Source organism: Geotrypetes seraphini, chromosome 1 (assembly GCF_902459505.1).
Source record: "Geotrypetes seraphini chromosome 1, aGeoSer1.1, whole genome shotgun sequence".
In the NCBI taxonomy this organism is placed as follows: domain Eukaryota; kingdom Metazoa; phylum Chordata; class Amphibia; order Gymnophiona; family Dermophiidae; genus Geotrypetes; species Geotrypetes seraphini.
Genome location: NC_047084.1, coordinates 129576906 through 129602283, shown reverse-complemented (window position 1 = coordinate 129602283; position 25378 = coordinate 129576906). Strand labels below are relative to the sequence as shown.

The 25378-nt window shown below is 40.2% G+C and overlaps 1 protein-coding gene across 9 annotated transcripts in view; it reads left to right on the top strand.

Moving 5' to 3' along the window:
• KIAA1109 (KIAA1109 ortholog) overlaps nucleotides 1-25378 on the top strand; it is a 908505-nt gene that overhangs the window by 798820 nt on the left and 84307 nt on the right. For all 9 annotated transcript variants that reach the window (XM_033938537.1, XM_033938601.1, XM_033938589.1 and 6 more), the window contains 2 exons: nucleotides 2948-3199; nucleotides 3734-3937. In XM_033938537.1, the coding sequence (XP_033794428.1) occupies nucleotides 2948-3199; nucleotides 3734-3937 (456 nt within the window). The remainder of the gene's footprint in view (nucleotides 1-2947; nucleotides 3200-3733; nucleotides 3938-25378) is intronic.

Here is a 25378-nt window from a genome sequence, read left to right as displayed (position 1 = left end):
GTGGGCTTCTCCTGCCTTCTGCCTTAGAATAAGTCTGGTGCTGGAGAAATCTCTGCTTTTCAGGAGAGCTAAGAGAGAGGAAAAAAAGAGAAAATACTCTAGACATTGTATAGTCTGCTTCAAGTCTTTGCTAAATAGTAGGACATGTGAGTTGCTACGAGCTCTATATAAGCTGGTTGCACACATTTTTGTAGCTGTTTGAATATTATAATATTTATTAGTAATATTTGTTACATAGCAGAACAGAATTGTACTGTCAGGGATTCCTTCCTGTTTCCTTCCTTCCAGTTATGTCTTTATATTACAGTGCAAATTCAACAAATACTATGAGTAGGTATATAAACTCATAATAGCTTGAAATGTTTCTTCAATCAAAAGCACCCCCTCCTCCGCTGCATCAAATGTTTAGCTGGGAGTATGGGTGATAAATCTTCACCGGCTTTTTTGATCAAACGCCATAATTTTAGTGGTGAATTACATTAATCTTTAAATCATTTCTAGGAATAAGTAATATAGAAAATTTTTAATTTAACTTTATAGTTTTCTTACCTACGACCTGGGAGATATGGAGTCCAACATGTTTCGCAAATGGGAACTCCCAGTGCCGCTAAAGTCATCCGACTCTCCCTATGCTTAGAGCAAGAGTTAAATGATTGTATAAAGTTAACCATCATAATAGGAACAGTGTGTTTCATTACACTGCAGCATGATTGTTTTTATATGATCTGAGGGGGCAGAAGTAGCTCCCTGGGAAGAAGGTAGAGTTGAAAACATGATTGACAGTTTCTGCAAGCAACTTGCGGGTTCAGATACAAGACCTTATGATTTAGGACCATACACACTAGAGAGTTGGACAAGGACAGAAATCAAACCCATTCCTATTGGAATCAAATCCCTCCCCAGTGGAATTAAACCCATCCCCATCTAACTCCGCAAGTTATCTCTTCCATCCCCTCCCATCCCTATAAATTTCAGAAGTAGTTATTTAATTATGCAACTGATTTAGAGGCTCTGGTAGAGACCCATTTACAAATAAGCAAAGACACTTTATTAATTTGGAAATATTAATTGGGAAGAATACATACTTTGCAAATGGGTCTCTGCCAAATCATCAAATGTAAATATAAAATATAAATACTCCAACTGATGAGGACCCTCAAGTTATGTCAGCTGAAAACTTCCTCCAAAGGTGGCCAAAACTTCCTTTTACCAAGCTTAGCAGGCAGCAGCAACAGCCCTAAGCCACAAATGCTGACACCTCAGTTGCTCAAAGATGGTGCCAGTGACTGCTTTGCTTGGTAGAAGGGAGTTCCAGCCACCTTTGGAGGAGGTCCTCAGCTGGCGGTGTTGAGGATATCCACAAGCTACAGCAAGGGTCAGGCCAGTGCTAGACATGCTGGTGTCCTGATCCCCTTTCCTCCAAGCTCCCCATTTGCCATTATTATCACACTGGCAAACCCTCAACAAATACAGAACAAGGTGTCACAAATTAGAAACAAAAATAAGTAGACAAAAATTGAACTGGGAACTCCAAAAAAGTTAAACTCCGCAAGTACTTCTACACTGGAGAAATAAAAACAGAAATGCATTTCCTTTTGTGTTGAACACAATACAAAGACATCTGCTATACACATTTCCCAAACCTAACACATTTTGGTCAATAAATTCAAAATAAAATGCCTTTTTTTTTTTTTTTTTTAATCTTTGTTGTCTGCAGATTTATTTTTCCAGTTTCTCTTTTTTCTGCTTTCCTGTCTTCTGCAAATATTTCTGGGCAAGTCACTTAATCCTTTACTGCCTCAGGTACATAAAATAGATTTTAGGCCCACTGGGACAGATAGGGAAAATGCTTAAAGTACCTATATGTAAACTACTTTGAGTGCAATTGTAAAACTACAAAAGAAGTCCCAATCCCTATCCCCTATCCTTCCAAACAGCCGCTGTCCATTGGTCTTTTCTTCTCTCTTTTGTCTTCTTCCATTTCCTCACTATAACTGCCTTTGATTTGTTAACCTTTCCATTTAGCTCTTTCCTCCCTTTTTTCTTTTCTACCTAAGTCCACTCACATTTCACTTTCTTTCTCCCATATCTTTACTTTTCAGCTACCTATCAAATTTCCATCTTCTCTCGCATAATCTTCTGTTCCCTTCCATCTTCAGTCTGCTCCCCATTACATATTTTTACCCACTCTAATCACTATCCTCTGCTCAATCATTTCCCTGATAACCCACTCCTCCCCCTGCTACCATTCTCAGCTGCTCCTTCACCCTTCCTTCCCAGCATCTGCTCCCACTTCTCTCCTCACCACCCTCAAAGCCTGAAATCCCCCTGTCCCTTCCACTCTAACCCCAAACAGCATCCTCCTGTTCCTTCCTTCTTTCTTCTGTCCCTCCTACCATAGTCCAGCATTTCTCCCTCCCTCCTGTTGTACAACATCCTCACTCCCTTCTGCCCCGGATCCTCTCATGTGCAGTGTCTCCTTCTCTCTTACTGTCAATCTATCTCTCTCATTCCCTTCCTGCAAAGAGAGAGAGAGGGATCCAGGGTGCATCTCTCCCACCCCTTTTACTGCCACATCTCTCAACATTTCTCACTCTCTTATCTCCCGGTCCATGTGCAACATTTTTTGGGGCAAGTTTTCCTCATTTTAATGCTGTTCCCTTGAATGCCCACATCTTAGCCTGATATCACAGTGGAAATCTGATATTTTTTCTACCCTGATCTAGCCACTTGGTAGTGGTGTACAGTGATTGTGGTTGAGCCGCTCTCAGGTTTGTATATACTGCCACCCTGCACCAACCAGCCCAAAGAGCAGAAGAGCTAGACTTAAGTTGAATCATCAGGCTGGCCCTGAGGAACAAAATGCCTTGCTAGATCAGATCTTGCTTAATAGTTATGGCTTTTAACTCTAATTGACCCCCATTTTTGTTGTTCCTTTGATATGTAGTGTTGGATGCAGCCCATCACCGTCACTGGCCAGGAGTGTTAAAGAAGATATCTGGGTGCCACATCTCCTTATTTCAGATACCTTTGCCTGAAGACAATGTACAGTTAGGAGGATCTATGAGCCTGCATGGAAATCATATGACTCTGGCTTGCTTTCATGGACCTAACTTCCGATCAAAATCGTGGGCACTCTTTCATCTTGAAGAACCAAACATTGCATTTTGGACAGAAGCGCAAAAAATTTTTGAAGACGGTATGTAAAAAAACTCTGTTTTCATTTTTCTAGAAAATCCCACAGAAATTCCTATTCACAAATCAGTTATTCTTTTTTTGAATATTTAACTCATACTTAAACAGACTGAATATCTGGTCTAAATTAAACCGGATAAAGTTCTCTAGTTTATTTTAAGCCTGATATCTGTTTAACCTTGGTAATTTTGGATGGGCAGTGCTAAATGTCAGACTTGACTAGACAAAGTAAAGCCTTATCCCAAAGTTCCCCCCCCCCCTTGTTTTCTATTGGTAAATTTTGAGCACAAAACAACCTGCTTGCAAAAGGTTTAGAGGATCAGCAAGGGGAAATTGTAACTGTGAAGATATATCCAGCTCACTTCTCAAAATAATCACATTTATTGTTCTAATGAAGATTTTAATTTGTTCTGGTTTAGTACTTTCCTTGAATAAACAATACACAAAATGTTCCATAAAAGGAAGATAGTAAATAAATCTTACTCTGTTCAAAAACATGTAGTTTATTCCTAATACTGTGATTTGTTGTCCTGCACAGGTTCCAGCGATTGTTCTACATACATTGTGCAAACACTGGATTTTCATTTGGGTCACAACACAATGGTCACAAAACCTTGTGGTGCACTAGAAAGTCCCATGGCAACAATTACCAAGATAACAAGGCGTCGTCATGAAAATCCCCCACATGGTGTTGCCAGCGTAAAAGAATGGTTCAATTATGTTACTGCAATGAGGAATGAAGGTAATTAACTCCAAATCTGGCCCAGCAGTTAGTTCCTTCCCCTTTGGGTTCCAGATTGGTCAGAACCAGCCTCTCTTGGGGAATGGGTGGCATGAACTTTCTTTTACTAAGGACTTTTCTCTCCCCTGATACAGTTTTTTGCTTAACATATTTGATTTGATTTGGTCTTAATAAAACACAAAGTTTTAAATGGTTGCAATTGAAGCAGGCCATTCAGGTTGGGTTCCCTGAATGGAAAATATTAAATAATCAATATAGTTTAAAGTTCTTATGTTTTCAAGCAGACTTCCTAGGACATCAAGCCGCACTGTGGTATAAATTAATATCTGGATATTTGAATAAAAAACCAAAAAATGGTCTAAGAGATATTTGGAGCATTGAGATTGGACATCAGATTAATGCATCTCAATGGCCACTAATTTGGTCTTGGAGAATGGGATGTACAGTGTCAGCATCTATGAGACAAACTTGGTTCTTTTTATTACATAGAGCTTTTTGGACCCCTACACGTTTGCAAAAATTAGACAGTTCTAAGTCCAATAAATGCTGACACTGTAATCTAGAACCAGGGACATTAGATCATCTATTATATCATTGTCCCTATATTAAAACTTTTTGGAATTCAATTTGGCCACAAATTAATAAATTGATGGAAAATCATATTGCAATATCATATGATACAATATTATTTGGAATGATGATGAGAAAAAAAAGTCAAATTTCACCAGAAAATAACAAACTTTTATTAATAATGACAGGGGTTGCCATTCAACATATAACCAATAATTGGAAGAAATATAATAACCTAAATTATACATTTTGGTGGAATACAATATGTCACATATTTAAAATGGAAAGAACAATAGCAATACAAAGAGGGACATATACCAAATTCATAAAAATATGGGGGCCATTGACAAAATACTGCAATGAATAAATATTAAGATTTCTCTTCTTCTTTTCTTCTTTTAAGTATCTTTTTTATGACGCACATAGAGGGGGAATAATGAAAATAATATTTACATAATATGTTATACAATATGTATGAATGAAAAAATAATAAAAGGGTGGGGGGAGGGAGAGGGGATATAAATATATTTAGAATATGATCTATTAGATAAAAATGATATTGTGTATTTATCAATTGTAATTTAATATTTTGTACATTTTATGTAAAATTTGAAAATTAAAAATATTTATATTAAAGTAAAAAAAGGGTGGGGGGAGGGAAAGGGGGAAAATCAAATTTAGATATATAATGTATTAGATATAAAAGTGATACTAAGTATTTATCAATTGTATTTTAATAATTTGTACACTTTATGTAAAATTTGAAAATAAAAAATAATGGGAAAAAAAAAAAAAACCATATTTGAGGTTTTATCTAGTTATTTTTACCCCCTAATTTTCATTTGCTTCTTCTCTACATAAGGCACTTCATCCAGTTATTCAAAATCCTTACTAAACCACACAAAATGCATTAAAGAAAAACCCAGGTCAACATAGCTAGCAAAAATCCAAGCCTCTATGTTTATTAAAAGCAGGAGAAGCGATCAGAGAGGCTTGAAAGGCAGCAGATAGAGAAACACTGCCACCGGAGGAGAAAAGAGAGAGGCAGACGGGACACGGAGAGGGGAAGAGGCGGGTGGTAACTCCGCCCACCCCCCGACATCACAGCCGATCTCCCCCATAAAAGGGGACGAGCTAACGGCGCACAGCCATTCGGCGCGCGGCAAAGGCGCTCGCCTTAGCGAGAGTGCCTTTGCGAAGGGCCTTTGCGTAGGGCCTCAAGGAAGGCCTTCAGTCTACAGTTAGTCTATCTTTCAACTCTCATCACCTAGCTATTTAACCAATTCACTTCTGTCTTTCTTTCTACTTCTGTCTTTCTTTCTACTTTCTACCAAACTTTCAACCAGGCAGACCTTCTACTTAGCCAAGAAGCAACCAGGCCTTGCACACTATACAACAGGCAGACCTCACCAATCACTCTATCCTCATACCATTTAACCAGGCAGTCCTTCTAGCCCACTAACAAACAGGCAGCCTTAACTAATTGCAGGCTGCCTTAACTACTTAACTAATTAACTAATAACTAATAAGAAACAATTAAGTGACTACCTCTATCTACCTCTATCCCTCAAACCTTAAACTATCTGACCAATAACTAACCACCTGACTAAGAACTAAATTTAAAAAAAAACAAACAAACATATATAAAAATAAATAACCTTTAGAAAATGGCAGGTAGAACTAGAAGCAACAAGAATTCAATCAAGACAGGCAGTTCAGACACCGAGGGGATCCAGGGGGTGGCCACGGACCTCGTGCAGGCGGAAGGGGTACCAGGACGGAGTACAGAGGTCTCTGTCCAGACCGAGGCCATCCCCACAAAGATGACTACAGTCTCCACATAGACAGAAACAACGGAGCAGCTAGATGGAAGCCTTTTGTTGGAGCTGATGAGCCTGAGAGAGGAGGTTCAGCGATTGAGAAGCATCCGGGACGACGAGGTCTTCATCGACGGAGTCATCCAGGAGCTGTCCCAGATCTCCGGAGGGGAATCTGACAAGACCATCCTCATTACTCCCAAAGCAACCAAACCGGCAACCTTGGGTCCAACCATCAGAATACAGGAAGAGGCTGGAGATGCTGATTCCTGGCAGCTAGTAACTTCCTCCACAGGCAAACGCAGAAGACCTTCCTCTCATTTTGTCTCTTTCTCTCACTTACAGGGCAGCTCTGCTTCGACCCCGCAAATCATCTTGAGGAACAGATTCCAGCTGCTACAGGAGGGATCTGACAACGTGGTACAGGAGGTAGTTCAGCAGACGGTTCCAATTCCGGAGACAACAGTTCGGCACCCCCTAAGAAGCGCAGAGTGGTGGTTGTTGGGGATTCGCTGCTGAGGGGCACCAAGGGACCAGTCTGTAGACCAGATTTGCTATCGAGAGAGGTTTGCTGTTTGCCAGGGGCCAGGATCCGGGATGTGACCGCTTGTCTGGACAGCCTCATCAAGCCCCAGGACCACTTCCCCATGCTTCTCATTCACGTCGGAACTAATGACACTGCCAGGAAAACCCCGGAGAGCATACCTGAGGACTTTAGAGCCCTGGGTGAGAAGCTGAGGAGAATGGATGCACAGGTGGTCTTCTCCTCGATCCTCCCAGTGAGGGGCAAGGGTAGAGCCAGGGATGATCGCATCCAGTGGGCTAACGACTGGCTGCACGGATGGTGCAAGGAGATGAACTTCGGGTTCCTGCACCATGGAGAGGCACTACAGGGACCAGACGGGCTACACCTGACCAGAAGAGGAAAGAACGTCTTTGGACACCGACTAGCCGGCCTACTTCACAGGGCTTTAAACTAGGTAAGTTGGGGGAGGGTACAGGCACAATTGACCTACAAGGTGAGCAAAGCTGCAAATACTTTGTTGAGACTGAGGTAAGTAAACTTTGCATTTCTGGGTTTGGGGCTGAGATGGGGACACACATTGCCAAATCTGGGCTAGGTTCACATTGTAATTCTGGGTCGAGGGATCGTATACACATTTCCGAGCCTGGGACAAGTTCACGCTGTAACTCTGGGTCTAGTACACACATAGCAAATTGCACTAAGGAGGTCAAAGTAGATCAAGCGGGAATATCCCCACAGAGTCATAGCAAACATATAACATGGAGGGCTATGTACGTCAACGCTCACAGCTTGGGAAATAAAATCCTGGAATTAGAGACGGAAATGAGGAACGCCAACCTAGATGTGGTGGCGATATCCGAGACCTGGCTCACGGACTCCCATGGCTGGGACATGGTCATACCGGGTTACAACTTGCTTCGCCGAGACAGGAAGAGCAAATTGGGAGGAGGGGTAGCACTATATACCAAAGATGACATTAAAGTCACCAGAATCGCAGATGTCAGGTACACAGGGGAATCCCTTTGGGTGAATCTGGCTAGGGGGAAGGACAAATGCCTGTATCTTGGTGTAGTATACAGACCCCCAAGACAGCAGGATGACCTGGATATGAAATTAATCGAGGATATAGAGAATATCACCTTGCGTGGGGACACTGTATTGTTAGGTGACTTCAATATGCCTGATGTGGACTGGACCACACTTTCCTCTGCGTCCAACAGCAGCAGAAGGCTATTAAACTCTATTCAGGGAGCACGACTCAGGCAACTGGTATTGGAGCCAACAAGGGATCGGGCAATACTGGACCTGATACTTACCAATGGAGAAAGTGTCACAGAGGTCTCGGTGGGCGACAGGTTGGCCTCCAGTGACCACAACATGGTATGGTTCAATCTCAGGAAAGGTTTCACAAAATCTAACACATTAACCAAGGTCCTCAGCTTCAAGGACGCCAACTTCGAGGGCATGGGGGATTTCATCTATCAGGCGCTGCATAACCGAGCAGAAACAGATAATGTGGAAGTATTGTGGTCAACTCTAAAAGCTACCATACTAGAAGCAACCAACCGCTTTATTAAATTGGTAAGTAAACGGCGAAGAAACAATAAGCCACAGTGGTTCTCTGCAGAGATCTCAGACCTCATAAAAGAAAAGAAAAGAGCGTTCATATCTTATAAACAATCAGGGAAGCAGGACTCTAGGGAAGACAATCTGGCCAAGTCAAGAGCAGTCAAAACAAAGGTCAAAGAGGCCAAATTTAGAATGGAGGAGAATCTAGCGAAGAACATCAAGAAGGGCAATAAACCCCTCTTCAGGTATATTAGTGATAGAAACAGAAACACAGGCGGGATAGTATGCCTTAAGAAACCAGACGGGAACTATGTAAAATCGGACTCTGAAAAGGCTGAACTATTAAATGAATACTTCTGCTCAGTCTTCACCCGTGAGGCGCTGGGATCCGGCCCTCAGCTGCAGACAAGGGATAGCTCTGCAGACCCATTTCGAAATTTCGAGTTTTCACCCAGCACTGTCCACTTTGAACTATCTAATCTCAAGGTTAACAAAGCAATGGGGCCAGACAACCTACACCCCAGGGTACTCAGGGAATTAAGTGACATCTTGGCGGAACCGCTATCCGCGCTCTTCAATCTCTCCCTTAGTACAGGTAAAGTCCCATTGGACTGGAAAACGGCTAACGTCATTCCACTCCACAAAAAAGGATGCAGGACGGAGGCTGCTAACTACAGACCAGTGAGTCTCACATCAATAGTGAGCAAGCTAATGGAAACTCTAATCAAATGCCAATTGGATACGATCTTAGACGAGGAGAATCTACGAGATACGCGACAACATGGATTTACTAAGGGGAGGTCCTGCCAATCTAACCTAATAAGCTTCTTTGACTGGGTGACAGGGAAGCTGGATGTTGGGGAGTCCCTAGACATCGTATACTTGGATTTCAGCAAAGCATTCGATAGCGTGCCACACCGCAGGTTGTTGAACAAGATGAGCTCTATAGGATTAGGAGACACATTGACAGCATGGATTAGGGACTGGCTTGGAAGTAGGCTTTAAAGGGTGATGGTGAACGGCACCCCCTCCGAAAAGACAGAGGTGATCAGTGGAGTGCCGCAGGGCTCGGTCTTGGGCCCGAGCCTATTCAACATCTTCATAAGGGACTTGGCTGAGGGACTTCAAGGTAAAATAGCGCTATTCGCCGATGACGCCAAACTATGCAATGTAGTAGGCAGGAACACGTCAGACCAAAGCACAGGGCCAGACGGAAACTCAATGCCTGACAGTATGGAGCACGACCTACTCCTACTGGAGCGCTGGTCCAGGACCTGGCAACTCAGTTTCAATACTGAAAAATGTAAAGTCGTGCACCTGGGCAGCCAAAATCCATGTAAGACGTACACCTTTAATGGTAAAATTCTACAAAGGACTGTAGCAGAACGTGACTTAGGGGTGATCATCAGTGAGGACATGAAGACTGCCAAGCGAGTGGAGAAAGCTTCATCTAAGGCTAGACAAATCATAGGTTGTATACGTAGGGGTTTCGTCAGCCGGAAGCCCGAAGTCATTATGCCATTGTACAGATCCATGGTGAGACCCCATCTGGAGTACTGTGTACAATTTTGGAGGCTGCATTACCGCAAAGATGTGCTGAGACTTGAGTCGGTCCAGTGTATGGCCACCCGAATGGTCTCGGGGCTCAAGGATCTCCCGTATGAGGAAAGGCTGAAAAAATTGCAGCTATACTCACTCGAGGAACGCAGAGAGAGGGGGGACATGATCGAGACGTTCAAATATCTCACGGGCCGTATAGAGGTGGAGGAGGATATCTTCTTTTTCAAAGGCCCCACGGCAACAAGAGGGCATCCATGGAAAATCAGGGGCGGGAAACTACACGGTGAGACCAGGAAATACTTCTTCACCGAGAGGGTGGTTGATCACTGGAATAATCTTCCACTGCAGGTGGTCGAGGCCAGGAGCGTGCCTGATTTTAAGTCAAAATGGGATCGCCACGTGGGATCTCTTCACAGAGAAAGGTAGGGGAGGGTTATTGGGGTGGGCAGACTTGGTGGGCCGTGGCCCTTATCTGCCATCTATTTCTATGTTTCTATGATATACCTCCCCAATAGAATACTTACTGAGCGGTTTAAAAAATACAATAAAAAGTAAGAAAGGAAATACAATTCAGCTAGATGATGTATGTTCCCTCGTGCTGCCTAAAGATCTTGAAGAACCACCCATATTGTTTGGGAATTACATTTGTACAGCTTTAAGTTCCATATTTCTAGTCCCAGCAACTCCCTCTGCACATTCCTTCTAGTTCTTTCCCTCAGGGCAATAATGGCAACTGGATGTCAAAAAACCTCTTGGAAAACCTGAGATTTTTATGAGGCTTCTGTAGCGCAGTTTCTTCCACTGGGACATGAGAGAGAGCAGGAACGGATGTCTGCTGAAAGGCTACTAACCCAGCTGGGTCAAAGTCTTCCTACAAATCAAAGATCTGCTTCCTACGCAGTTTGCCCCCATATAGAGTGTGCTTCATAAGAGCAAATTTACTGTCTTATCATAGATTTTAAAGTGTGGATGCACCACCAAGACTACTTTTCTAACTAATTATAGCTCTTTTTCCATCACAGATGAATTTAGAAACAACCTTATTTAATTTTGTAAAAAAATAGGGGAAGAAGAGCTGTATTTGTCAAACACAAGTGAAAGAATAAGCACCCTATGCCAAAATGTAAAACAGTCTTATCGGAGTTGCAAAAAATCCTGAAGGAAAATAGAATCTCTAATATTCGTAACAATAACAAGAGTCCTAATAAATGTGTCAACATCCAGCAGAGGGTAACAGGTGAACTATAGAACCAGACACAGGAATGTTTTGAGTTGCTTATCCTCCCGATAAGTAGATATTCTATTATAGTTGCTGTTTGTTGTGTAGTTCTTTGACCATATCTAGTAAAGCTTCTATACGCTACTAATGAGCTTCTCTTAGTGTTATATTCAAGATTCTATTCTCCTTCAGTATTTCTGGTATCTGTAGAAAGTTTTATGCTCCAGTAGAAATAAACATCATGAGCAGATACAAGAAAGTAGACAGCTGCAAAAGCAGCTGAATGTTGAGTTTCCCAGTTCCTTCACCTTTCTATTCCCTTCTGCAATTAACTCATAGAACTCAATCGATAGACTTTATACCCCTCAGATAGCAGAGATTTTATGCAACTATGGTAAAAAGGAACCACTGTTGTAGATCCGAAACCCCTAGGGCTGGAAGCGGTTTCAGAATTTGAAACCCTACTAATTTCTTCTAACAAGTGTTGGACTTCTGACTGTGAGGTCACCTGAAGCCAAGCGGGTGTTGGTCAGAGGGGCTCCCGACTCTTCCTAAAAACATTGATCCACTAAGATCATTTATCAGAATTTTCACTTTCCCAGTAGCAAACGGAGAGATCACAGACTTAGGTTTTTCCTCTATTGTGATTTTTTGGGGGGAGGTGTGGTATAATAGTCTTGAAATTACCACACAGAGAAAAGGAGAGGGCCAGGGTGGGTGAGCCAAAGATGGCAGAGGAGGACTTCTAGTACCCACAAACTGTGAGTCTGACTGAGGTAAAGGCAGTAATGAAAGCTTCAGTGGATAAATAAGAAGACACAAGAATAGCCCCACTGGGCCAGACCAATGGTCCATCAAGCCAAGAAGCCCATCCCCACAGTGGCCAATCCAGGACTTCAATACATGGCCAAAACCCAAGGAGTAGCAACATTCCATGCTACTGATCCAGGGCAAGCAGTGGCTTCCCCTATGTTTTTCTCAATAAAAGACTATGGACTTTTCCTCCAGGAAATTGTCCAAACCCTTCTTAAAACTAGCTATGCTATCCGCTCTTACCACAACCTCTGGCAATGCATTCCATAAGAATTGCCAACTCCGGATCAATCCCTGGGTCCATCAAGTCCGGTGATCCGCACACGCAGAGGCCCCACCAGGTGTACCCTGGCCTAGTTTTAGTCCCCATATCACCGTATGCTTCTCAAGGGAGATGTGCATCTAGTTTACCCTTAAATCCTAGAATGGTGGATTCTGCAATTACTTCCTCTGGGAGAGCATTCCAGGTGTCCACCACTCGCTGCATGAAACAAAACTTCCTGATATTCGTCCTGGACCTGTCCCCCCTCAGCTTCAGTTTATGTCCTCTTGTCCATGTCACATTGGACATTGTAAATAACTGCTTCCCATTGGTTAATTTAGAATTAGTGAACTACTTAGACAAATTCAATATCCTTAATGAACATCAGTCAGGATTTAGAAAAGGTTTCAGTACAGAGACAGTTTTAGCCTCAATCCTTGATCATCTTCACAGTCTTTAGTAAAGGTACTAGTGCCTTAATTTTGCAATTAGATTTTAGCAGCGCTTTTTTTTTAAAAAAAAAATATTTATTCAGTTTTAACTCTTGCAACAAGTGTACAATATTCAATCAGATAATTCGTACAAATCACTTGACATTCTAACAATTATTGTCAAATGCATATAAAAAAGACTCCTCCCCCACTCATCCCATTCATCAGGAATAAACCCATTAAATCACATAACATACCTCCCCATCCCCACATTAAATATAGTCCTATGTAATAAAAAGCTGTCCAAGGTGTCTAATCATTAGAATATGCAATCAATGGCCCCCAAATCTTTTTGAAACTATTATAATTTCCTTGCTGTATAGAAAGCACTCTTTCCATTTTATAAATATGACAAACTGAATTCCACCAAAAGGTATAATTAAGTTTAGTATAGTCCTTCCAATTTCCAGTAATATGTTGAATGGCAACCCCCGTCAGTATTAACAAAAGTTTATTGTTATTTGCTGAAATTTGACTCTTGAATCTCATAGACGTTCCAAATAAAATAGTATCATGAGGATAGGGCAACATGATTTTCTAACATTGAATTAATTTGGGACCAAATTAACTTCCAAAAGGCAGCAATTTCTGCAGCGGAGAGAAAAAGGCTATAAATATGGACTGGACTATCCTGCTAAGATGAGGGTTACTACTGGAAATAAATCTGTATACTTTGAAGATCCGGAGAAATTAAAGGATTTTTTGATTACTTCAGAGCCAATGGTTACTTAAAGGATCATTTAATATCAGAAGAAAAGAAGAAGAAGAGGAGTACAGTTTATGTTTGTCCTATTAATGTTTTGGGAGTTCTTTGTTTGTTTGTTTTTGTCTTCTTACATTGGTGTATGGATGGATGGAATGAGTTTGAAGGTAGTTGAATGAAAATGGATTAATAGCATGAATGGATTTATGTTTGTTAAGATGAATTATTATATGTTTTTAATGTTCCTGATATATTTAACTCATTTCTTTTATTGATCTTTTTAAAAGGGATGCTATGGATTTATTATACTATGGATAGATTGAGCTTTGATGATACAGTGACGGAGAATGAAAAATTTTTATTAAAGAAAATATCAGAAATGTGTGAGCAATGGAATCCTTTACATCTTTCTTGGTGGGGGAGAATTCAAATGGTTAGAATACAGGGGAAAGGCTTTAAGAGTTCTTGGTTACAAATCGGTTAAACAGGTTGGTTTTGACTAGTTTTATGAACTTAAGGTAGGATGAAGAGTGCTTGATGAGATTGCCTAGCCAGTCGTTCTGTTGATTTGCTTGGAACACAAGAGTTCTGCCAAGGAATCTTTTGTATCGGCAGTTTTTTATTATTGGGTGGCTAAATATTTGTATTCTGCGTTTTGGCCTGGTGGAATAAGAAACTTGTTGTATTTTTAATTATTTGTATTTCGTTGATTGTCCAGCCTTCTTCTGTGTAAACAGCCTAGAAATTGTTTGGTTATGGCGGTATAGAAGAATAAAGCTATATTATGTTATGAGAGAAGTTCCATCCCCTTTATCATCTTGGTCACTCTTCTTTGAACCTTTTCTACTACCACTATATCTTTCTTGAGATAAGGAGACCAGAATTGAACACAATACTCCAGATGAGACCATACCATGGAGCGATACAGAGGTATTATAATATTCTTAGTCCTGTTAATGATCCCTTTTTCTTTCCGAAATCTCATTATTAGGCAATACAGCAATAAAGTACAAATCATTTCTACAGAAGAAAAGTGAAGACAATTATACTAGTGCAAAATAGACAATAGAATGCCAAAATTGCATACCTCTACAGTACCAGAGCACCGACAAAAGTCCAGACTCCGGATAACATAGGCATAGTTAACTAAGGAAATAAAGAGCAATGGAGACATTGCAAGAATAACATAACCATCTCTTTTTTAAATAATTCCTGGCATCCTGTTTGCTTTTTTGGCTGCTGCCACACATTGGACAGAAGGTTTCATCGTATTGTCTACGATGACACCGAGATCCCTTTCTTGGGTGTTAACCCCAAGGTGGACCCTAGCATCCGGTAACTGTGATTCGGGTTATTCTTCTCAATGTGCATCACTTTGCATTTGTCTACATCAGGAATGACAAAGTCCCTCCTCGAGGGCTGCAATCCAGGCAGGTTTTCAGGATTTCCCCAATGAATATGTATGAGATCTATTAGCATACAATGAAAGCAGTGCATGCAAATAGATCTCATGCATATTCATTGGAGAAATCCTGAAAACCTGACTGGATTGCAGCCCTCGAGGAGGGACTTTGACACCCTTAGTCTACATTAAATTTCATCTGCCACTTGGATGCCCAGTCTTCCAATTTCCTAGGGTCTGCCTGCAATTTTTCACAATCCATATGCGTTTTAACAACTTTGGAACAGTTTAGTGTCATCTGCAAATTTAATCACCTCATTTGTTGTTCCAATTTCCATATCATTTATAAATAAGTTAAATAGCACTGGTCCCAGTACAGATCTTTGTGGCACTCCACTGTTTACTCTCCTCCATTGAGAAAAATGACTATTTAACCCTACCCTCTGTTTTCTATCCAATAACCAATTCCTTTTTTTCCTGTTTAAGTTTTTTATTGATTGTTTTTCATTTAACAACAAGTGTCATAAATTTTCATACAATTATCTTAATAATACACTTGATATTTCTATAATGTATTTTATACATAACATTTCTTATCTTATATTTCTTATGATTTTATATATCATATAACTGTAATTATTTTTCTTATAAAGTTATACAACATATATATTGTAATGATTTTATCAATTATTTTTTAAATTATTAACCTTTTTCCCCTCCCTTTATTACATTGTTTTCATGTAAGAATACCATTTATTAATAATATTTTATTTATAATTTATAATAAAGAGTATAAATCCCCCTCCCATATCCCCTCCCTCCCTTTCTTCTTTAACTATTTTCTTATTATGGGAAAATGAAATTCAATTATTACAATATTTTGTTAATGGTCCCCAAATCTTTTTGAATTTATCCATATATCCTTTTTGTGTTGCAAATGTATGTTCCATTTTATATATATGGCAAACTGAGTTCCACCAAAAATTATAGTTCAATCTGTCACAATTTTTCCAATTGTGTGTAATTTGTTGTACTGCTATTCCTGTCATTATAAATAAAAGTTTGTTGTTATTTGATGAAATTTGACTTTGAGATCTCATTGCAGTACCAAATAGAATTGTATCGTATGTCAAGGCTACAGGATTTTCTAACATCCTATTGATTTGGGGCCAAATTGATTTCCAAAATGTTAATACGAATGGACAATAGAATAAAAGATGATCTAATGTCCCTGCTTCAAGATGACAATGCCAGCATCTATTAGACTTAGAGCTATCAATTCTATGTAAACGTGTAGGGGTCCATAAAGCTCTATGTAAAATAAAAAACCAAGTTTGTCTCATAGATGCTGACAGTGTACATCTTATCCTCCAAGACCAAAGTCGTGGCCATTGAGATGCATTAATCTGATGCTTAATCTCAATGCTCCAAATATCTCTAAGACCATTTTTTTTCTTTTTATGTACGAATCCAGATATTAATTTATACCACATTGCGGCCTGGTGACCCATGGAATCTATCTGAAAACATAAGAATTCTATATTATGATAATTATTAAGATTTTTCCATTCAGGGAACCCTACCTGAATGGCCTGCTTCAATTGCATCCATCTGAAATATTGTGATTTATTCAAACCGAATTTATTTTGCAATTGTGAAAATTCAAGCAGTTTACCTTTATTTATTACATCTTCTAAAATCCGAATTCCAGCAGTCATCCAATGTTTCCAGATAATTTTAAAACCGCCAACTTTGATCTTTGGATTGAGCCATATTGTTTGAGTCGTTGATTTAGTTATTGGAATAGGAGTTAGATTACTTATATATCTTATAGTTTTCCAAGTATCAACCAATATTTTGTGATCCTTATATAACCTTGGCATTTGAATACTGATAACATGACTTAGACGTAAAGGAAACATTAATCTCCATTCTAACCAGAACCAATCTGGTATATGTTCAATGGGTTCTGGGAGGATCCAATACATACCCTGACGCATAATATAGGCTTGATGGTACCTATAAAAATTTGGAAAATTTACCCCTCCCTCCGCAATTGGTCTTTGTAATGATACTAGAGCAATTCTGGGGTTTTTTCCAAGCCAAATAAATTTTGTTAACATCTTATCCAGTTTTTTATAAAATGACCCCTGAAAAAAAATTGGTATCATACCCATTTGGTAACAAACTACTGGTAATATCATCATTTTTACAGTTTGTATTCTCCCCCACCAGGATATGCACAGAGGATTCCATTGCTCACACATTTCTGACACTTTTTGTAATATATTTTTTTCATTAATTTTCATTGTCTCATCTACAGTTTTTGTAATCCAAATTCCTAAGTATTTTATTCCTTCTTCTTTCCAAATAAAAGAAAATGAATCAAATAGACTTTTTGTACAATGTACATTGAGTGGAAGTACTTCTGATTTATTCCAGTTTATTTTATATCCTGAAAATTTTCCAAATTTTTCAATCAATTCAAGCAAATTTGGAATGGTTGTTTCCGGATTTCTCAAATAAAGTAAAATATCATCAGCATATGCTGATAATTTATATTCTCTATCTGAATGTGGAATACCCTGTATCTCCCTTGTTTGTTCTATAGCTAATAACAAGGGTTCTAAAACGATATCAAAAAGCAGTGGAGATAGTGGGCATCCTTGTCTAACTCCCCTTTGCAAAATAAATTTTTCTGAAATATTATTATTGATGTATAATCTAGCAACAGGGGAGTTATACAATGCTTTTATTATTTGTATAAAACCGGATCCTATACCAAACCATTCCATTGCCTGAAACATGAAGGTCCATTCCACTCTATCAAAAGCTTTTTCAGCGTCTAATGAAATAGAGAATGTTGGGTCATTAATGGATTTTGTCAAATATAACATGTGATGTGCCAATCTAGTATTATGAGATGAATGTCTTTGAGCAACAAAACCTGTCTGATGCATATCAATAATGAAAGGGAGAGCTTTAGCCAATCTTAATGCTAATGCCTTGGTCAAAATTTTTCCATCTACATTTATTAAAGAAATAGGTCTATAATTTGAAACCAAAGTGGGATCTTTATTTGGCTTAGGTAAAACTATAGTTATTGATTCAGCCATAGTACCTGTAATATAACCTTTATTTAGTTGTGTCTGATATAATTTTAATAAATAGGGCATTGTAATGTTTTGAAATGATTAATAAAACTCTACTGTATAACCATCTCCACCTGGAGCGGATCCAACCCTAAGGGACTTCAATGCTGTATCTAATTCTTTTAAGGATATTGGTTCTTCTAAACTTCGTTTTATATGTTCAGGAATTTTCGGTCCTTTTATTAACTTTAGAAATTCTAAACCATCTTTTTCCTTTTCTGAATAAGGCTCGGAAGAATACAATTTTTTATAGAATTTCAAAAATTGTTTCATTATGTGATCATTGTGAGATAACATTTCTCTATTCTCATTTTGAATTGCAATTATTTTTGTTTTCTTTTTTTTTGCTTTGAGATAATTTGCTAGCATTCTTCCTGCTTTATTTGAATTTCCATAATACAGAGCTTGTTGTACAAATAAATCTTTTCTAATGATTTTTGAAGAAATTTCATTATATTTACCTTTAGTTTTTAACAATTCTTGTTGTGTCAAATAATCCCATTTTTCAATTAATTTTGATTCTAGAGACTTTATTAGTTTTTCTAATTCTGTATTTTTCTAATCCAATAACCAATTCCTAATCCACAACTGAATTTTGCACAAGGGAGAGATACCAACATCCCAGAAAGCTGCAGTGATCAAACCCCTGCTGAAGAAGCCTTCTCTGGACCCAGACACACCAAGCAACTATAGGCCAGTCTCCAACCTCCCCTTCACATTGAAGCTCCTAGAAAAAAACGGTACAACACCAAAAAACTACATTCATCAAGAACCAACATACCCTCTCCACATACCAATCTGGTTTTAGAAGCTATCACAGCCAAGGAGCAACACCGACTACAGAGAGTTCAGAATGCTGCAGTGAGACTCCTACAGAACCTTGGCCCTTTCGATCACATTTCCCCCACACTGAACCAGGCTTATTGGCTTCCAGTACACCAGAGCTCTATCTTCAAACAACTGTTGTTAGCCTTCAAATGCTTCCACGGCATGACCTCCGATTACGTAGTAAGGAAGCTCCCAATCTACTACCATCAGCAGCCCCTCCGATCACAACTCAGGCTGTCCAACCCTCCAGCAAATCACCTCAACCTAGAAACAGCCCAGAAGCAATCGTACTCCTATAGCAGTGGTCTCCAACTCAAACCCTTTGCAGGGCCACATTCTGGATTTGTAGGTACTTGGAGGGCCTCAGAAAAAATAGTTAATGTCTTATTAAAGAAATGACAATTTTGCATGAGGTAAAACTCTTTATAGTTTATAAATCTTTCCTTTTGGTTAAGTCTTAATAATAATATTGTCATTTATTTTTTTTATTTATTTCATTGATTCAATTTTCTATTCCGTTCTCCCAGGAGAGCTCAAAACGGTTTGCATGCATTTATTCAGGTACTCAAGCAGTTTTCCCTCTCCGGCGGGCTCACAATCTATCTAACGTACCTGGGGCAATGGGGGATTAAGTGACTTGCCAGGGTCATAAGGAGCAGTGTGGGTTTAAACCCACAACCTCAGGGTGTTGAGGCTGTAGCTTTAACCACTGAGCAACACTCGCCCCACCATGTGATCAAGAAACTGTTTTATTTTACTTTTGTAATTATGATAAACATATCGAAGGCCTCAAAATATTTATTTATTTAGATTTTTATCCCGTCCTCCCAGTAGCTCAGAACGGCATACAAGCAAACATTCACAGTGGAGTACATTTGGACAATACAGTAGTTTAAATACAAGGACTATACAGCAATTTGAGTACAGGTTAAGAATGGAGAGGAGAGGGTAGAGGGGAGGGGGATTTAAGGGGGGTTAGGCGTAGACTGTGGTTGAATTTTAGTTGAAGAGGAGGGTCTTTACCGCTTTCCGGTAGGTCATCAATGAGTTCTGTAATCTGATTTGTGGGGGGAGCGGGTCGCAAGTTTGAAACCACTGTCCTATAGCATGCTTAAACTATGGAACCAAGGAAACTGACAACCTACTGCCCTTCCAGAAGGCAGTAAAGAACCAGCTTACGCCTGGTCTCAAAATTTAACCAACCGGGACCCAGTGCACCATAACTCCAGGCACCTGAATCTGTTGGCAAATGCTGTGCTCTTAAATACTACAGCCATGTAGATACCATTCTGAGACTATATAGCTTGTATACATTTAGATTCATTAAGTGTTTTTAGTTTCCCCATTCTGAGACTCCATATAGTTTGTATACTCTTAGATTCATTGAAGCATGTGTTCTTAGTTTTCCCATAGCATAGAAACATAGAAACTGACGGCAGATAAGGGCCACGGCCCATCCAGTCTGCCCACACCGATGACCCTCCCCTACCTTCCTCTGTGAAGAGATCCCACGTGACGATCCCATTTTGTCTTAAAATCAGACATGCTGTTGATAGAAACATAGAAACTGATGGCAGATAAGGCCATCCAGTCTGCCCACACTACTATTGGGATGTTTAGGGTTAAATTCCACATTAAATTCTTAGAGAACCTAATAGCATGTGTGCTATTGAAACCCATCTCAATTTTCTGTAACATGTGTGTTATGATCCTGTAGCTTGTTATTGATCCTGTAGCATGTGTGTTATTGATCCTGAAAACTTCTGTGTACGTATCATTGTAACCCATTCTGGGCTCCTGGGGAGGACGGGTTATAAAAATAAATAGTTCTGGGATCAATGGTTGCCACGTTGAATGTGGTTCCTTGGGTGAAAGCGTACATGCATCCTCTTCACAATGCTTTGATCTGCATAGGGATGCCTTGCAGGCCTGTCTACCTTGACTCTGGAAGCCCGAGCAAACATGACCTGGTGGCTTCTCCCGCAATTGTTCCACAGGAGCGTTCAGCTACACATTGCCTCCTGGATCGCGGTGATGACAGATGCTAGCCTCTGGGGCTGGGGAGCCCATTGCAATTATTCTCCTGTTCAGGGAATTTGGATGTTCTCTCAGTTAGTGATCCTTTATATCCTTCCATCTCTTTTATCCTTCCTTATCCATATCCTTCTACTGTACCCTTCTTTATCTCCCCTACCTATATCCCTGAATAACTTTTTCTTCCAAGAATTTATCCAATTTCTTTTTGAATCCCTGTAAAGTACTCTGGGATGACCTTTATTCTGTGCAATCACTGTGGTGCTTTAATTCCAAGACACACTATTTGGAGGCTTAAGGCTTGCCCCATCTGTCTTCAACTTGCTAGTATTAAGGAAGAGCTCTGCAAACTTAAACAGAAATTGAATACAATTAAAGCAGCTTCCATCACTCCACAAAATCATACCAACATACCACCTCTACCTCAAAGAATAAAACAGCCCAGGAATAAATGGGTCACAGTAGGCTCAGGAAGACTGCAACATGTAACACAGAAACATCCACCTTCACAAATATTACTTCTACAGAATTTCCTTCACTCCACTAGTGCACTTTCAGTACTCAAGAAAATAGAACTGAGGTTGGACTGGAACCAATGAAGGTAACTCAAGAGAACAAGCGCACCCTAAGCACAAATAAAAAAGCCAAAAACAGAAAACTATTACTGTTGGGGGATTCCATCATCAGAGGCATTAATCTTGGAACACAAGGCGAGGAGACCAAAATAGTGAAATGTCTTCCAGGATCCTCAGCTACCAAGAGTTCCAGGCAAATACAGACTATAATTAAGGAAGAAACTAAGGATTTTAACACTGATGTTGTTATCTATCTGGGAACATATGATCTGGCCAACTCCACACTTGCAGCACAGAAAATCTTTTTGGGAACTTGGTGAGGGCTTGAAACCTTTTGTAAAGACTTTTGCTAACATAGTAACATAGTAGATGACGGCAGATAATGACCCGAATGGTCCATCCAGTCTGCCCAACTTGATTCAATTTAAATTTTTTCTTCTTAGCTATTTCTGGGCAATAATCCAAAGCTCTACCTGGTACTGTGCTTAGGTTCCTACTGCCGAAATCTCCGTTAAAACCTACTCCAGCCCATCTACACCCTCCCAGCCATTGAAGCCCTCCCCAGCCCATCCTCCACCAAATGGCCATATTCAGACACAGACCGTGCAAGTCTGCCCAGTACTGTCCTTAGTTCAATTTTTAATATTATTTTCTGATTCTAAATCCTCTGTGTTCATCCCACGCTTCTTTGAACTCAGTCACAGTTTTACTCTCCACCACCTCTCTCGGGAGCGCATTTCAGGCATCCACCACCCTCTCCGTAAAGTAGAATTTCCTAACATTGCCTTTGAATCTACCACCCCTCAACCTCAAATTATGTCCTCTGGTTTTACCATTTTCCTTTCTCTGGAAAAGATTATGTTCTACGTTATTATGTTCTTATGCTTTTTCTGAAATACTGCCTGCATATGGAAAGGAAGAGCAAAGAGTGAAAAACACAGAGGACTTTAATAGATGGCTCAAAGCCTGGTGTCATCAAGAAGGCTTCAGGTACATAGGAGGATGGGGAAATACATAGAAGGACAAGAAGATATATTGCACTGATGGGCTACATATTATTACAGCAGGAAAAAGAAACCTTGCAGAGAAATCTATGTTTCTAGGCATTTAAACTAGAAGGTGGGGGTGGTGTATGTATGAAGAACAATTATTGAGACCACCCTTGACAAAAGAAAAGATGTGATAGTAGTAAAGATTGCAACATAAACAATATCAGCAACTCATTTCTTAGCATTGCAATGGAAAGCGAAACGAAACAAAAATCTATACAAAAAAGGAGATTATAACTGAAAAATACCTGGAAAGCGATGACCACAAATGCTCGCAGTCTAAGCAACAAAGTTCATGATCTGCAAGCCCTGATGTTAGAGGCAGATCTAGATATTGTCGCTATCACAGAGACATGGTTCAGTGAATCACATGGATGGGATGCAAACATACCGGGATATAATCTTTTTAGGAAGGACAGAGATGGTCAAAAAGGTGGAGGAAAAGCTCTCTATGTAAAGATCAATATCCAAGCGACCGAAATGCAAAAGATCTGGGGAGAGGAAGAAGCGATATGGATCGCTCTGAAAAGAGAAGATGGAACTTCTATCTACAAGGGTGTAGTCTACAGACCTCCGACTCAATTGTAGCAAATTGATAAGGATCTGATTATGGATATCCAAAAGTTGGGAAGGATAGAGGAGGTGCTGCTGTTGGGAGATTTAAACCTGCCGGATACGGACTTGAATGTTCCGTCTGCAGAATCGGAAAGAAGTAGGGAGATTGTGGATGCCTTTCAAGAGGCTCTGCTCAGACAAATGGTGATGGAACCCACAAGGGAAAAAGCGATATTGGATCTGGTCCTCACAAATGGAGAGAGTATCTCTAATGTTCGAGTGGGTGCTCACCTGGGAAGTAGCGATCATCAAACGGTATGATTTGATATAACGGCTAAAGTGGAGAGCGGCCGCACGATACTTAAAGTCCTAGATTTTAAATGTACGGACTTTAATGCAATGGGAGATTACCTGAAGAAAGAGCTGTTAGGATGGGAGGACATAAGAGAAGTGGAAAGACAGTGGTCTAAGCTGAAAGGAGCAATAAAAATGGCTACAGACCATTATGTGAAGAAAATAAATAAAAACAAGTGAAAAAAGAATCCGATATGGTTCTCCAAACTAGTGGTGGAGAAAATAAAGGCGAAAGAGTTGGCGTTCGTGAAATATAAAAAATCCCTAGAAGAGAAGTGCAGAAAGGACTACAGGGTGAAACTGAAAGAAGCCAAGAGAGAGATACTTCTGGCGAAAGCACAGGCGGAAGAACAAATGGCTAAAAATGTAAAAAAGGGAGACAAAATTTTTTTATGATATATTAGTGAAAGGAGGAAGATGAAAAATGGAATTGCTAAACTAAAAGCTGCGGGGAACCGATATGTGGAGAGTGATGAGGAAAAAGCAAATGTGCTCACAGAAGAAAATCCTGGAGAAGGACCGAGATTGTCTGGCAAAGATACACGAGAAAATGGAGTAGATTCTGTGCCGTTCACGGAGGAGAGTGTTTATGAGCAACTTGAAAAACTGAAGGTGGACAAAGCGATGGGACAAAGTGGTGAACTGGGTTATTAAACTGGCTGTCGGTCAGACGCCAGAGGGTGGTGGTTAATGGAAGTCGCTCGGAGGAAGGAAAGGTTAGTGGAGTCCCTCAGGGTTTGGTGCTGGGGCCGATCCTGCTCAATATATTTGTGAGTGACACTACTGAAGGGTTAGAAGGAAAAGTGTGCCTTTTTGCAGATGATACCAAGATTTGTAACAGAGTAGACACCGAAAAGGGAGTGAAAATATGAAAAAGGATCTGCAAAAGTTAGAGGAATGGTCTAATGCCTGGCAACTAAAATTTAATGCAAAGAAATGCAGAGTAATTCATTTGGGGATTAATAATCGGAAGGAACTGTATATGCTGGGAGGTGAGAAGCTGATATGCACGGACAGGGAGAGGGACCTTGGGGTTATAGTGTCCGAAGATCTAAAGGCGAAAAAACAGTGTGACAAGGCAGTGGCTGCTGCCAGAAGGATGCTGGGCTGTATAAAGAGAGGCGTAGCCAGTAGAAGGAAGAAGGTGTTGATGCCCCTGTACAGGTCATTGGTAAGGCCCCACTTGAAGAATTGTGTTCAATTTTGGAGACCGTATCTGGCGAAAGACGTAAGAAGACTTGAGGCGGTCCAGAGGAGGGCGACGAAAATGATAGGAGGCTTGTGCCAGAAGACGTATGAGGAGAGACTGGAAGCCCTGAATATGTATACCCTAGAGAAAAGGAGGGGCAGGGGAGATATGATTCAGACGTTCAGATACTTAAAGGGTATTAACGTAGAACAAAATCTTTTCCAGAGAAAGGAAAATGGTAAAACCAGAGGACATAATTTGAGGTTGAGGGGTGGTAGATTCAAGAGCAATGTTAGGAAATTCTACTTTACGGAGAGGGTGGTGGATGCCTGGAATGCGCTCCCGAGAGAGGTGGTGGAGAGTAAAACTGTGACTGAGTTCAAAGAAGCGTGGGATGAACACAGAAGATCTAGAATCAGAAAATATTAAATATTGAACTAAGGCCAGTATTGGGCAGACTTGCATGGTCTGTGTCTGTATATGGCCGTTTGGGGGAGGATGGGCTGGAGAGGGCTTCAATGGCTGGGATGGTTTAGATGGGATAGAGTAGGTTTTAAGGGAGATTTCGGCAGTTGAAACCCAAGCACAGTACTGGGTAGAGCTTTAGATTCTTGCCCAGAAATAGCTAAGAAAAAAAAAATTAAATTGAATCAGGTTGGGCAGACTGGATGGACCATTCGGGTCTTTATCTGCCGTCATCTACTATGTTAGTATCTACTATGTTACTATGTTACCTCAGTCTCAACCTTGAAGGCAGAGGCAGCAACCCCATC